Source organism: Cavia porcellus, unplaced genomic scaffold (genome assembly GCF_034190915.1).
Source record: "Cavia porcellus strain 051 isolate PalLab524CR breed Dunkin Hartley unplaced genomic scaffold, mCavPor4.1 scaffold_19, whole genome shotgun sequence".
NCBI classification, from domain to species: domain Eukaryota; kingdom Metazoa; phylum Chordata; class Mammalia; order Rodentia; family Caviidae; genus Cavia; species Cavia porcellus.
This window is the reverse complement of record NW_026947502.1, coordinates 65,251,963-65,267,510: the sequence shown is the minus strand read 5'-3', so window position 1 is coordinate 65,267,510 and position 15,548 is coordinate 65,251,963. Positions and strand designations below refer to the sequence as shown.

The 15,548-nt window shown below is 44.6% G+C and overlaps 1 protein-coding gene across 11 annotated transcripts in view; it reads left to right on the top strand.

Moving 5' to 3' along the window:
* Arhgap39 (Rho GTPase activating protein 39) overlaps nucleotides 1-15,548 on the top strand; it is a 160,662-nt gene that overhangs the window by 103,829 nt on the left and 41,285 nt on the right. For 9 of the 11 annotated variants that reach the window (XM_003463699.5, XM_063231289.1, XM_063231288.1 and 6 more), the window contains one exon: nucleotides 14,603-14,768. The exons of 1 other annotated variant lie outside the window; for it this stretch is intronic. In XM_003463699.5, coding sequence (XP_003463747.1) covers nucleotides 14,689-14,768 — 80 coding nt within the window. In that variant the 5' untranslated portion in view covers nucleotides 14,603-14,688. Of the gene's footprint in view, nucleotides 1-14,602; nucleotides 14,769-15,548 lie in introns of those variants that run through there. One more of the 11 variants, XM_063231291.1, reaches the window with a different exon arrangement.

The window sequence follows — 15,548 nt, the reverse complement described above, 5'->3', positions numbered from 1 at the left end:
CTTTACAGGCTAAGAGAGTTGGACATCCTTGTCGTCAGTGCCATCAAGAGATAGGAGAGAGTGAGGGGGCACAGTAGACAATTACTGCCCAAGGACCTCACCTCTTCACACTGTCATGATGGGTCCTTTCCAGTCCTTTGCTTGGATTCCAGCCTGTGAATTTTGAGTGATTACACACTGCAATTGTAGAAAATAAGAAGAAAAATGATCCTGAGCATCTCAGGAGCTGGAATTCTGGAAAAAGGGCAGAGAACGTGGTGGGGTTTCCAGCACAGCTGCAGCTTTGAAGGTGAAGACAACGTTACAGTTGAAACTGACAGCAGAGACTGGCTGCAGCCTAGACTTAACCTATTGTCCACCTTGGTCCTTCATGAGAGCTGGCTCCAATCGTGGATCCTGGCATTGAGCTTTTCATTTTTACTTCCTCCTGTGTTTTGGAATTTTCTCCCCAGCAGAGACAGGTGTGCTCAGCCACTGTAGCCTAGGAATGTCTTGGGAAGGAGATCTTTGGCCCAGCTCAGTGCTGTGACTTCTTGTGGACACACATTCAGGGAGCCCCACTCAAATTTCAAAGACAGCCATGAAGAAAGGGGCCAGCTGTTGGAGGAAGGGAAGTGAAAGAAGCCCATTGATCCTGGCCAACATAGCAACAGAGCCTCAGGGTGGTTTCTAGAAAGCCCTGCTTGGCATTGCATGGTATACAGTAGGTGCTCAGGGAAGGGCTTGTTCTCTGTGTGTCCATTTCCACCTAGTTGCTGAGGTTAGAGAGTTTGTGGAGACTGAAGCTCCCTGAGGTCTGGGAGGAGGTGAGTGGTAGACACCATGCTTCCTGTCTTTAACACTCTTTTCTATGTGAACTTGCATGTTGGAACAATTACTACTTTATTCTTTAGTCCAAATCCAGTGATGTGTCATATAGTAAGTATATATTTAGTGAAAAGCAGTCTTACCGTGATCGCCGCTGTCACCGACTTGCTGCAGTTAGTTTATCTAGCAGTCTGGTGGGAGGTTGATGCAGATCTGTTTGGTTTATTGTAAGGACTGTGTGCTGCTCCTGGTTTATTTAGAAATGAACAGAAGGTAGCATTTCTTTAGGAGCCGCAGGGTCCGAACTCCCTCTGACCTGGAAGTGCCCGTGGTGTTGGGGTTGGGGTTTGACAGCATATTGAGGTGTCCTGGCAGCTCTCAAGCTTCTTGTCCCTGGAGTGCTGGGCAGCGCTGCTGCTTGTGAGACTGCTGTTGCTTCGCAGGCACAGTGCTTCCTTTACTTCTTTTGTATCTTATACTGCTTTTATGACAGCATATGACTGGTTTGGGGCTCTGGCTTGGGACTCTCTTTCACTTGTTTGCCTCCCAGTTGTCCGGGTCACTCCTTTTGTCCCCAAGTCTGGTATCAGCAGTTGGGCAGGGAGCCTGGCTGGGTGGTTCCAGGCCTTTGACATTTGTTGAGAACTTGCTGCAAGCCCCGAAATGTTCCATGGGTGACTGAAAAGATCTGTGTTCTCTGCTTCCTGGATGTTGTGTTCTGCACACCTACCAGATGACTCCTCCCTGACTGAGTTGTCTCCTGCCCATCTCTCTTTCTTCCACTGTGCAGCAATGCTGTGTACCTAGCCTAGGCCTCTTCTGCCTGTAGTGAAGGTAGCTCTGAAGCTTGGAGGGAGCTCCCTGCTTTTCCTTTTTCCCTTTCCCTTTCCCTTTCCCTTTCCCTTTCCCTTTCCCTTTCCCTTTCCCTTTCCCTTTCCCTTTCCCTTTCCCTTTCCCTTTCCCTTTCCTTTCCTTCCCTTCCCTTCCCCTTCCCCTTCCCCTTCCCCTTTCCTTTTTCCTTTTTCCTTTTTCCTTTCCTGTGACAGAGTCTCACTAGGTAGTTCAGGCCAGTCTTGAACTCACTACATAGCCAAGGCAGTGACCCTCCTGCCTCATTCCCCCAGTGTTAGTATTACAGGTACGTACTTACCATGCCCGGACTCCCAGTTTTCTAACTCTGGCTTCCAGAATTTTATACCTTGTGTTTTAGATGTTTCTGTTTTGAGAGGATATAAGGTCAAGTGTCATTTTGTAGGAGATACATTCTGAGAAGTGTATCATAGGGTAAGTTTGTCATATGGACTAAGTGAAAGTGTTCCCTAGTGATGTGACCAAGTGGGAACCATGTTGTCATGAGGCACATATGTGTTTGTGAATCTTCAGAAATGGTGCCTGAGCATCTCTGTTGTGGCTCAACTGCTGTTCCATTTATACTCATTGTAGTTCTTCTTCTTCTTTTTTTTTTTGATACAGAGTCTTCAGTTGTAGTGTAGGCAGGCCTTGAACTCTCAAAAATCTTACTGCCTGTCTCCTGAATGTTAGGAGTACAGGCATGTGCCACAATGCCTGGCACTCGTTGTAATTCTAATCCTGTGATTGAATTTACTTCTAACCGTCTCACTTTGTCCTGCCATATGGGGGATAGTTTCCTTTTTTCTTACTTTTTTGATCTTTTAATTATTATTTTTCTTCCACTACGGTTAGAATTTACAGACCTGGCTTCTATAGTGGTTAACTTGGGTATTTTATTTTTGTTTAGTTGGGTTTTGGGGTTAGTTTAGTTTAGGTTTTGAACTCACTATGCAGTTTAGGCTGCCCTCAAACTCATCCTTGGCTGACTTCAAACTCATGGTAAGGCTCCTGCCTTAGCCTCCCAAGTGCTAAAATTACAGGCATGTGCCATCACACCCAGCAACCTTGGATATTTTAGCACAGAATTCATTTATGAGAACCTAAAGTTTATCTCTGTTTTTGATCTCTCAAAATATACCAGCCTCTAGAAGCTTTCTGGCTTCAGGGCGTGTTCCATGTGGATCTCTCCCCAGTCATGCATTCTTCAGAGCTGTGGATACAACTGGAGGCCAACTCTGAACAGGCCAGGCCAGTATTCCTCCCTTTTTTAGGTTCCAGAATTTTCTTAATCTTTTCCTTCTGGGCTTCTGAATGCTCTTGGCAGCTCATCAGTGGATTTTCTCTCTAGCAATAGTGCTCCTTCATCAGAGGTGGATTGAAGCTCCTGTGTTCATCCTCTGACATCCTCTCTAAAAACACTTTCTTCCAGTGAGGGCAGGACTCCACCTGAGGCTGAAGCAGACATTAGCCAGGACTGCTTCTTTCATGGAGTTCCATCCCTACTTGGAACTCTTGCTGGGGGCTACTTTCTCTGTGCGCTTTTCTATGGGTACCTCTCTGCGATGACTGTGTTGGTATTTATGCTCCTGGAGATTCGGGGTCTTTGTATTGGGAAATACATCATCCAGTTACTCTTTTGCACAACCTCAGAAAGGGTGTGCCCGTGTAATCCTACCTGGAGGCAAAAGGGCTATGCCAGATTTGCTGCAGGGCAATGCTTTGGGCCACTGTGTGCTGGGAACAGGACATCATACGGCAAGGGCTGGCTTTGGGTACTGTGAATCATGAATTAGTTCCTCCTCTGACTGTACCATCACAGAGCAAGATCTGAGGAATGTCCTTGATGTGGCTCTTTTCCCTTGCAGAGTTTCAGGGACCTCAATGACAGCCTGGCTTTTTCCTTCCCAGACAGTGACTGCAGCCACAGGGGCTTCTGCTAGTCAGCACTGTGACTTGTTTCTTATCCTAGTCACCATCAGGTCTTGTGCCTTCTGTCCAGGGACCAAGTTGGTGATGGGGAGGCTAGGGCAGCTCTGCACAGGGCTGCCAGGGTCCAAGTTAGCCTGGGGCCAGTGCTACGTGCACATACGCATACACATGGCTCACCAGTCGTGGAGGTGGGCAGGGAGGCGCTTAGGGAATGAGGGGCCTGGTATGCAAGAGAGTTCTGCCAGCACCAGGAGCAGATTGCTGCTTCCTGGGCACATTCTCTGAACAGATCCCATCAGGAGCAGCACAGAGCGTGCTCTGTTCCAGAACTCCATGTAAAAAGTTGGAATCAAGAACCTTCTCGCCCACTCAGGACCAGAACTTCTCTGCAACAAGGGTGGAGGAGGAGCAGACTCTGTGGGGAATGGCAACCAGCAGGAGGCCTTGGTGCCATCATAGGTGGTACCTGTCCTGCTCCCTATGTGTCTCCAACTTGGAGGGGACTGTGGCCAAGCCTGGTTGCCCCTAGGGAGGGCTACCTGCTGAGAGCAAGGCTCACTAGGGATGGCTGGCTCTTGTACAGCATGTCCACACACAACTGCCACCTGGTGTCTGCATAGGCTAGTGACTCTGATTGCTTTCTGTCTGGCCCTGAACAACACTGCTCTTGCACTGTGCCCTACACAGTCTTGTAAAAAAGACAGCCACCATCAGAGTGACATGTGTTATCTGTGCTTGTTCCCTACTTCACTGTATGCTGGGCAGGAGGGAATAGCAAGGCAAAGTTACTGCTTCTCAGCACTGTTTCTCAGCAGTTGAGGTTAGGGTTAGGGTTACAGTTGCAAACCCTTAGTGCATCCAGCATGGGTTGACCATGCTGGGCTGGCATGGACATCCCAGACACTGCACTGCCAAGCCCTGGCACTCTCGAGAAAGCACCCTGTCCTTTCTAGCAGGAAATGGGATGCTGAATTCTTGGGCTATGCTCAACCTGATGGGTTTGAGTTTCCCTTGAGTGTATCTTCTGATACACTCAAGGGGCAACCATTGCAGAGGTATAGGGAGGTATAGGGAGTAGGGTGAAGGCCAATTGTACTAACAGAGAGGGGCTGTCTGGCTTTTTTCGAGGCCACACATCGAGCAGTTAGGCACAGGGAGGCTCAACCTTGGCAGAGTAGGTTTTCCTGCCCTTGGCAGAGTCGGTGCTGAAAATGCACCCATGGCAACATTCACAAGTAATAAATCCCTTGTTGGCTGGAGCATTTTGGTGGAAAACTATAAGGACAGAGTCACAGGAGTACCTCCTTTGATAGAATGGTACTGTGGCCTTCCCCACCAATTGAATTTTCCCTGTGAAAACAGGCAAAGATCAGAGTCCACATTCATAGCTTGAAGTTGGTGTTCTTGAAGGCCATATGGGGCTCCTGAATCACTAAAAGGGAATAGGCATGTGGGAAATAGCAGTGCCAGGATCCCCAGCACGGGCTGGGCACTAGCCCTGCTCCGGATGCTTCCACACCAGGTCCCAGGTCGAAGGCCTGACTTAGATAGGTGGTTGAGACAAGTGAGGATGGAGGGAACTCTGAGTTTTTTGCACAGTTTTCAAACATACTACAAATTAAAACCTTCCATTCTGTTGAAAATAGAATTTAGAATTCAGGACACAATCCAAAAGCAGAGCCTATGACCACCAAAAGGAGCAGATAGCCATGAGCATAGCCTGTATGTGAGAAGAGCTGTGTGCTTTTCACTTTCTTACTATATGGTTTAAGAGGTTTTACTTTCTTCCCATCTCTCTGTTGACGGGGCCGAAGTGTCCCATGAAGGCTGTGACTGAGGTGGCCTGGATAGAGCTGAGTGGTCTGGGCCTCCCAGCCTCCATAGTACATACTGTCCTCCGATATCTAGAGCACGTACATCCAAACTCCTAGGAGCAAGTGATGAGTGAGAAGGAAAGCCAGTATCATCATTGGGGAGGATTTCTTTTAAGACATCAGCGAGTCTTTCATTTTAAAACTGTGTTTGTTGATTTACTGAGCTGCATGGCATTATAATCCTTGGCAGAAGATATTGTTTGGTAAGTTCTTTTGTGTGTGTATGGTTTTAGGGTTGAACTGGAGTCTTCACTGTGAGCTACATCTCAGCCTTTTTTATTTTGAGATAGGATTTTTGCAAAGTCACTGATCTGCCCAAATTGGCTTGAATTTGTCATCCTTCTGCCTTATAGTCCCAGAGTGCTAGGATTACAAGCCTGCACCACCACATCTACTTTTGGTGGGTTCTTAAACAATCATCTCTTCACCATATTTTTTTTTTTTTTTTGTCTTTTTCACTTTTATCAGTACCGGGGATCAAACTCATGACCACCTGCTTGCAAGGCAGGTGCTTATATAAGCCGCTGAGCTAAATCCCCAGCCCCAAACAGTCATCTCTTAAAGAGACCTAATAAGAAAAATGCCGTTTTGCATGGTTCCATTTGGAACTGTTGTCACTTTATGGGGCCCACATCTTCTCTAGTGCCTCAGGCCACCATGCTGACCCCAGATGGATCCTCCTTCACTGAAGACCTGTATTGCCACCAGGGTGTGTCCTCAAGGCCACAGGTAACTGTAGAAGCAGTTCAGTGATGGAGCATCTATGCTTACAGACAGTGAAAGGCCACAGCCTCTCCCCTCACCTTGGGAGCTCAGCCTGGAGGAAGGTGAGATGATTGCAAGAGCCTTCTGACCAGGCAGTGTCCCAGATTGAAGTCCTTTTTGGGCAAGGTAAAGAGTGGAATAGGGGTCAGGTCCCTGTGCTTGTGAGCTGCTGTTCCTTCTCTTGCTCCTACCTTGAAGTCCAGGGCAGCCTACCATGAGCTGTTCTCCTTCAGGATTTGTGGCTTTTTAGGGGTGGTCTGTCTGGGTCCCCAGCTAGGCTGCTATTCTGATCACTGTCACCTGTGAGCAGGCAGGAGTTGCATTACCAGTCTAGTTTCTGTTTTGACTATCCATCTAGAAACCTGCTGAGTGCAGGCAGAGCCGGTATTTGGTGCCCACATTGTGACAGTAATGGAACAGGTGTTTGGACAGTGGCCTCATAGTCAGAAACCCTCACATGTCAAGAGAAGGTAGCTCCTAACAATGCTTCTTTCTGCCTGGGGTGTGATGAGGGGCATTCTGCTTTCTCCTTATCAGAAGAGTTTTAAAAACTGGTCTTCACCTATTGCACTGTTCCCATGACTGACTGTCGGGTCTGAATACGGCAGCAGGACAGCATTAGACAACATAGCCATTCCTTGGGGAGGGGGAGCTGGGGAGAACAGCTGTGAAGGCGGTGTATGCCAGAGCCCAGGCTGCTTGCTAGAGCTGCTGTGGCCAAGCTGGGCTGGAGAACAGGGCATTGTGTGCCCACAGACAGTCATGAACCAGCTCATTGTGCAGGACTTGGAACCTCCTTAGAGGCGCTTTGAGAGTGGAGCTTAACCCTTCTGGAAATGCCACTGAGCAATGACTTGTTCATCCTAACTTTTTGAAACTCACTGAAATGAATACAAAGAATAAAAAGTAGGGAACAAGATCTCATCTACAATGACTCAGAGAGTAGCCACAGCCAATGAGGATGTCAGCCAGCCAGGAAGAGCAGTCTCAGTCAGTTGGGTCCTACAGAGCGAGGCTGCCACTAGATGGGATGATTTTGAAGGGGGCACATTGGTGAGCATTCACTGAGGAGAGCAGGGTCTATGGCTGTGGTGGAGCTGGCTGTATGATGTATGCTGAGGCATCTGGGAAGGACATGGCTTGAGATGATCCTGTGTATTTTCAACGATATTCAGCTTCTGAGGGGCTCAGAAAGGGAAAGAAAGAAAAAAGACAAGAGAAAGGAAAGAAAAGAAGGATCTTCACCTGCCATGCAGCTGTCAATGTCCTCAGTCCCTTGGTCCTGTCCCTGCCCATCATGTATGCCAAAATTAGGTCTCTATGAGCCTTGGCTGCCCCCATAGTGCATAGACTCTCTCTGGCCCTGTCCTCTTCCTCTGGTAATGGGGGCCTACTCACCATTTGCTTGGACCTGCTCCTATACCACATCGCAGGGAGGGAAGCAGAGCCACAGTAGTTTCAAAGAACTCTTTTAGAGGTCTTCATGCCTGAGCCACTTGGTTGTCAGTGTTGCTGGGGAGGGGAAGAGGGGAGAAGGAGAGACGGCAGCGGGATTCTGAGCCTGTAACCGGTGGTGACACATAGAGCTTGAGGATACCCCAGATAGTCCTGAGCCACTTCCCCAGACTCCACATGTGTTCTGCACCTTCTGCTGGTCTGAGTTAGGTTTCTGTCACATATAACCCAAACACCTGCTGATATCAGAAACATATTTCCAGAGACTGTAAGAGAGTTTGGCAGTGGAGAGTCTGGAGCAATGCCCAGACTGAGATCACCAACTCACACCTTCCCTTCCATTGTTAAGATCAACAGTAGAGGGTGCCTATCATGCACAAGGCCCTAGGTTTGGTCCTCAGCACTGTAAGGTATATAAATAAAGATAAATGACAATTCAGAGCTAACAGGGCACTCTCATGTGGACACTGATAGATCGGGAGGAATAAAGAGAACAGACTGTTGAAGAAAAAAATGTAGAATCAACCCAAAAGATGGAAATTTTGCCCAGAAATCAGCACAGGAAATAGAACCTTCTTTGTATACTAAAAAGTTATGAAATTCAAAATAAAGTAGAAAAAAATACAAAGAACGACAGAAAGTAAAAAAGCTGAGAAGAGTACACAGTAAATCCATTACAATGTGAGACCCCATTAGCAGCAGGGAAAAAAAAGGCCTGAATGCTATGTAAAAATTAGTCACCCAGAAGATGGGATGATGGCAGACAGTGTGCTGAGTGGAGGAAGATAAAGAGATTGGAGAGAAGATGCTGGGCAGAAGGACCAGCAGAGAGACTGGTTGCCACCATCTGTTCCTGTGCAGGTGCAAAGAAAAAATTGCATCAGCAGTGTGAGGGAAAGGAAAGCCAGGGATGAAACAAGAAATAAGCTTGCATATGAAGGGCAGATTCTACTCCTGGAAGAATTGAATGCAAGATGACCCATACCAGCATGAGCTTTGCATTCTGTGCTAAGGAAGGCCGCTTCATGCAAACCCAGCTGTTTAGCTCACAGCATTGATCTGTTCGAGAAGACAGTAGAGCAAAGCATCCCAGAGTTCACACAGATCCATGTTCTGTATGTGCACAGCATGGCAGTAAGTCTTCTTTGAACACACATCTCTGAGCAAGACCTGCTGGGCCCATGTGGAAAACTTCACTGAAAATCCTGCTGTGTGAAGATAGGAAACACTGAATTCTGAGAGTGAGCAACTGAAATCTGTGGTTACAGAAAAAAAATATAACCATTTAAAATGCTGATAATATAAAATTAATTTTTAAAAAAGCTAATGTTAGAAAGGAAAATGTGAGTTGACTGCCCTCATTTATAAAGCTGAGCTTGGCTTTAAAAATGCTAAGTGTCAGAGAGAAAAGGGTAAGCTGTAATCATTTGGCTAATGTTAGGATCAGAACAAAATGCTTCATATTAGGATTTTAGCATCATTCTAAACATTTTTGCAAACACAATTATATACAAAATAGAAATCCTGGTTATAAATGTGAGAAAATTTTCCTGGCAATATGAACGATACATAGGCACTTGGACTGGGGATTTAGTTCAGTGGCATAGCAGCTGCCTGGCAAGCATAAGGTCGTGAGTTTGATCCCCAGTACAAAAAAAAAAAAAAAAAACCTCTTTTTCTTTTTTTTTTTTTTAATGCCAATTTATTTAACTGTATAGGATTTTTTTTATTTGTATCGGTACGGGATATCGAACTCGGGACCATGCGCTTGCCAGGCAGAAAATCTCTTTTTCATAAGCGCTTGTCTTAGTTACTTTTCTTGTTGCTGAGACAAAATACCTGATACCCCAAATTAAGGGGAAAAAGGTCTATGTTGGCTCACAGTTTTTAGAAGTTTCAGTTTATACTTGGCTGGCTCCGAAGCAGAGTGGCATTGTAGAGGAGAAACAGTTCCCGGTGTCAGAAGGCAGGAAGGCAGCAAAGTAGCAAGCGGCAAGTGACGATACTAGCAGACCTCTCTCTGTCCCTAAGGCGAGGCACCCAAAATCCTGCCGTCAAAATGTTAGCCCCAGTATCACATCCTTAATCCCATTGTCACACACCCTAGGTCCAGCCACCTCTGAAAACTCCCGCCTGTGACCACATGAAACTTGGGGGAAACATCTAGATACAAGCATAACAGCACTGGACTTGAAGTTGTTTCCTATGGGAGTTCAGGGTCTAGCGGAAGGAGCCCAGATTGATCCATGTAGTCATGGGTTAGAGTTAGAGATTGCACAAGTAACATAACAGAGGGTTGCATGTAAAAATGTTTGTAGATAAGTGCATACACTCAGGATAGCATACCAAGACCACATCTGTGTTCTGTAAGTGAGAGGGTCTAGAGGCAGCAGCCCATGGCAATGAGCATGCCAAGAGTCTAGATCTTGATTCTAATTCTACAGTAAGCCAGCAGTCCTTGGAGAAAGAGTGTAATGATAAAATATACAAGATGAGCTTGGTGCACCTGGTAGAGGCAGAAAATACAAGATACAATGAAAGTGGAATCCCACAAGGATGAGGACATGTAAGGAACTCAGGAGCCAACTAAAGAAGCTCAAAATGACTAGAGCTAGAGTGATTTGAGCAAAAACAAAACACTGTTATAGCCCAAAATACAGATTAAATACCCAAACTGATAAAAATAAATGGCCCAATAAGTAAAGGGGCAGAATGGGTAACTTTTTCCCTACCCCATTCAAAAATCTAAGAAGACAAGTAGATTAACCACAATCTGAATAACCACATTACTTTATACAGGTATATATTTTATACATGTATCAAAACAGGAAAATACAGCCTATTCTGTGTGAAAAAATCAACTAAAACTAAATATTAAAACTGACACAGATGTTGGGTTCAGCAGATAAGGTCATCACAGCAGCCATAACTATATTCTATATGTTCACAATTCTGGGAGAGATTGGACACCTTTCATTCTGACACAGCAGGTACTTAAATTTCAGATGAAACCAGAGCTGCACCATCCAGATATAGTGTACATGGGCTGAGATTGACTGGGTTGGATGATGCAGAGGAAAAGGTTCATGAATTTGAAGACAAGGCAGTGGAAACTAGATTAAAACAAAGCAAGTAGCATATTTACAAAACAAAGCATTTGTGAACTGTGAGACAACATTCGGAGGCCTGATGATGCATTAGTAGAGTTCCTGAAGAAGGTGGGAGGGACAGAGAATGACTTGAAGAAACGTAAGAGAAAACTTCAGGTTTGTTGAAAATTCTAAACCCAGATTGAACAGTCTTCATGCAAAAATGAAGAAAAGTACAACACATCATAACCAAGTTACTTAATACCACTTTACAAAGAGGTAAGTCTCACGCAGGAAAAAAAAGAAAAAAGTAAAAGACATTACCTAAAAGGAATAAAAATGCAGGCACTGATAAGAGTTCTCATTCTCTGAAATGATACTACGAGAAAAGTATCTAAAACACAGAAAGAAACTTATCTAGATTCCATACCCAGTGAAACCTTACAAAATGAGAGTGCAAAAACATTTCCTCATATATGAAGTCTGAAGCAGTTCATTACCTTCACTGTAAGAAATGTTAAAAATCTTCAGGCTCAAGCAAATGAAGCAAGGTGGAAATCTGATGTACATAAAAGAATAATCCTGGAAATGGTACATTCCTGAAGGGATATACTCATTTTAATCTCTTTGAAATGTAATTGTTGTAGAGCATAACATTGTAACAGAGTAGGGAACTTATACACAGAAATCAAGTAAAAATTATTTTATTTTTTGTCTTTTTAAGACAGAGTGTCTCTATGCAGTTCAGGCTGGCCTTGAGCTCACTTTGTAGCCCAGGCTGGTATATAAAAGTAAATTCATATATATATGTATACATTTTTTTTTGTCTTTTTCCTTTTTATCGGTACCAGGGATCAAACTCACGACTGCCTGCCTGCAAGGCAGGTGCTTATGCCGCTGAGCTAAATCCCCAGCCCCTATATTTTTAATTCCTGTATTTGAAGTGTGATTTCAGTTGAAGGCAGACTGTGGTAAATACAGATACTATAAATTCAAGAGCATTTTCTAAAGTCACAAAGTACTGTAATGAATTACTACAGGCATAATAATAATTGACAAGTTAAATCATTTAAAAAACAGTGGATGGGGGGCTGGGGATTTAGCTCAGCGGCATAAGCGCCTGCCTTGCAGGCAGGCAGTCGTGAGTTTGATCCCTGGTACCGATAAAAACAAAAAAGACCAAAAAAAAAAAAAAAACCAGTGGATAACAATTTTTTTTTTTTTTGAGAGAGAGAGGGTCTCACTATGAAGTTTACCTTTGAACTCACTATGTCACCCAGGCTGGCCTCAAACTCATGACCCTCCAGCCTCAGCCTCCCAAGTGCTGGGATTACTGGCATGCACCACCACACCCAGCTAAAAATGTTAGATTTAAGCTTCCCCACATTAATAGTTCTCAGTGTAGGTGGTCCATCACCCCAGAAAGGACGTATTGTCAGGTGACATGAAAACCAGTACTCAGATGCTGTTTGCAGTAAGCCACTTTAAAGGCATAAACACAAAAAGTGATGGAGATACACAGTTCCCACAGGTGGAAAGTAAACTTGAGTTGCCATAACATCCAGGTACTAATTGCAGAGCAAAGGAAACCACCAGAATAAAGATACTTCATAACAGTAGATGTTAGTTTATCCAGACAGCACAAATGTGTATACGCGTAGGCAGAGGTATAAATATATAACGCAAAGCCAATAAAACTACAAGAAGAAATGGACAAGTACACAGCCACACTGTTGGTACTCAGTACTTCTTTGTCAACAATTGGAGGAATAAAGGACAGAAAACCTTAGCACTATTGCCCTACTTGACCTAACTGACTTTATCTTTTTATTTTTTGAGATAGAGTCTTACCGTGTAGTTCAGGCTGGCGGAGCAGTAGTGGTAATTCTCCTGCCTCAGTCTCCCAGAGTGCTGAGATTGCAGGTATGTGCACCAAGCCCAGGTCCTAATGGAGTTTATGATACACTCCACCCACATCACATTCGTTTCTAGCACGTATGAGAAAGAATATTCAGTAAGTATTTACCAAAATAGATTTTTTTGGACCATAAAAAAAAAATTTTTTTTGGACCATAAAAAAAAACTTAATAAACTAGAAAAAGGAGAGAAATTAGACTCAAACAAAGCAAAAGAAAGGAAATAATGATCAAAGTAGAAATTAAAGCAGAAAAATACTGTGAAGTCACAAACTTTTTTTTGATCAGTGAAAATTGTCAGGCTTCTAGCCAGACTGATTAGAATAAAGAATGAAAATTTTCAAGTATCAATAATGAGAGATACACACATGGACTGCACAGGGTAGTGAGCAATGTGATATGTGATCACTTTATACCAGCAGACATTACTCACGAAGTGGACAGGTTTTTGGGGGTACATTTAAGGCAGCTCATGTGACATTTGTACACTAAATACAAAATACAGTGTATCAGGCTCCTTCCTCTCACCCTCACATTGTCTGGGAGACACACTGGTGGTTGTCTCATACCCCACATAGGCTGCTAACTAAGCATTTCTGCATGTACTCTGAGAGCCCTCATTCTGTGCAGGAACCCCAGCTGTCAGGAACAGTCTTTGTGAGCATGTGTGACCTGGGCCCTCCATCTTGGGTGGGGAGCTGTGTCTGAGAGAATACTTGTTTCTTTGGTTTTGGTACAGGGGATCAAACTCACCATCTTTTGCTTACCAGACGGCACTTGTGCCACTGAGCTATATCCTTGGCCCCAAGAATATATTTTAAGCTTTAGGAAATACTGCTAGGCCGCCATCTGAAGTGGTTACCCAGCTTAGACCTGCCCATGGTGTTGAACATTCTTGTTCCTTTTCCTTTACAGCACTGGATAGTTTTTGTCTTTTCCATTTTTAGCTATTTTGTGTCATCTTATGCTTTTAATTAGCATTGTATGATGGTGAATAAAGTTGAGCACATTTTCATAACTTGTATCCATTTCTATTGAGTTAGCTCCCATTGTTCATGTGACCTGTCAGACTGCACACACACAGTACGCTGTGTACACTCCCACAGATGCTTCCTACTCTAGACTTGCCATCTTTACTCTCAGTGGTTTCTTTTTTTTTTTTTTTTTTTTTTTTGTCTTTTTCCTTTTTATCGGTACCAGGGATCGAACTCACGACTGCCTGCTTGCAAGTCAGGCGCTTATGCCGCTGAGCTAAATCCCCAGCCCTCTCAGTGGTTTCTTGATAAACAAATGTTTTCAACTTTGTTATAGTCCAGCCTAGTGATTTTTTCCTTTGAGTCCTCGCTTTGTATCTGACTCAGGCACCTTCTACCTACTCAGTGAAGTGAGACTTACTCCATTTTTACTAAAGGCCATATTATTATTATTATTTTTTTAAAGATAGGGTCATGCTATGCAGTTCAGGCTTTGCTTTACTTTTAACATTTAGATATAAATTTATCTAAAATAATTTTGTATCATGAATGAGTATAGGGTCTGCGTCTGTGGCATGTGCTATCTATGACGAGGAGAGCCACTCTCATAGCTCAGGAAATTGGCACTATCTGTGGGCTTGGCAGTTCTGCTCTGAGCAGAACTGTGTGTGTGCACAAAGCAGGCTGCAACGTCGTGAGCACTTAAAAGCCATGTGTGACCGTCCATGCTCCTGTAGCCAGCTCTGGCCCTGTGTGGACCACTGGCAGTGGGCATAGTGTACAGATCCAAGGCTCCACAGAAGAGACTGAGCATGAGAAGCCCCAGGCTTGAGTGCTCCTCATCTGCCCAGCCACTTGTCCTGTGAGGGCTGGGGCTGGTTGTTAGTATAATCTGGTATTTTCCAAATCGGTACTTAGGTGCTTCTTGTTTCTGTCTGCAGTGTGGCCCTTTCTGCCTGATGCTGGAGGAGGTATCCTGATGATCCTTGGATGTCTGTTCACTTGAGCACTAAGGAGACAGGTGGCAATGTCCCAGACACAGGATTACGAGTGCCGGAGTCACCATGTTGACGGGCAGGAGTCCAGGATTCCAGGATCAAGTACCAGGTGAAGAGACCCCATCCCAACCTGCTAAGTTGTCCCAGCCTTGGGAAAGTAGAGGAAGCAATTCTTCAGAGCCTCATGGATGTCATACTGCAGGTGGTGTTGGGCAGTTCCTGGCCCTGCACACCCAGCTCCTGGAACCTTCCCACTGTGGCCTCTGTGGAGGCCACATACCCCATAAGAACCCTGTGAAGGCCCAGGCCTTCAAGTCCTTCTGAGTATCCTTCTCCAAAGTGCAAGTGGATATGGATCATTACTTTTACTTTCCTAATTTTCAACTTTTTATTTGGAAATAATTTCATGTTTATAGAAAAGTTGCAAGAATAAGGGCAGTGTCAGCAATACTCATGTGTCCTTCCCTAGAATCACCTGTTGTTAGCACTGGTTATTCAGTCCCTTTTTCTGATAATATTGAGCAGATAACCTATGTCCTACCCTCTGCCTCAATCCTTGAGTGTATCTGCCAGGTTAACCCCATAGCCACCACCACTGATGTGAGCAGGAAACTCTGCGTGACTAGATCTGGTGCTGGCATGAGGTTTTGACCTCCTCTGCCACCCTGGTCTCGTTGTGCACCTGATTCTGCTGCCCTGTGTGGCATTTCCCTAGCCTTTTTGAAAGTAACTGTCATCTATTAATGAGACTTTGCTCTTGTATATTAAGATATATATTAAGATGTCTATATTAAGATAATACATGAGATGCATTCAGTAAAGCCCACTCCCACATCCTTCTTCTCCTAGGACCCACCTGTTGCAGGTGACAGTGTGATTTCTCATATTT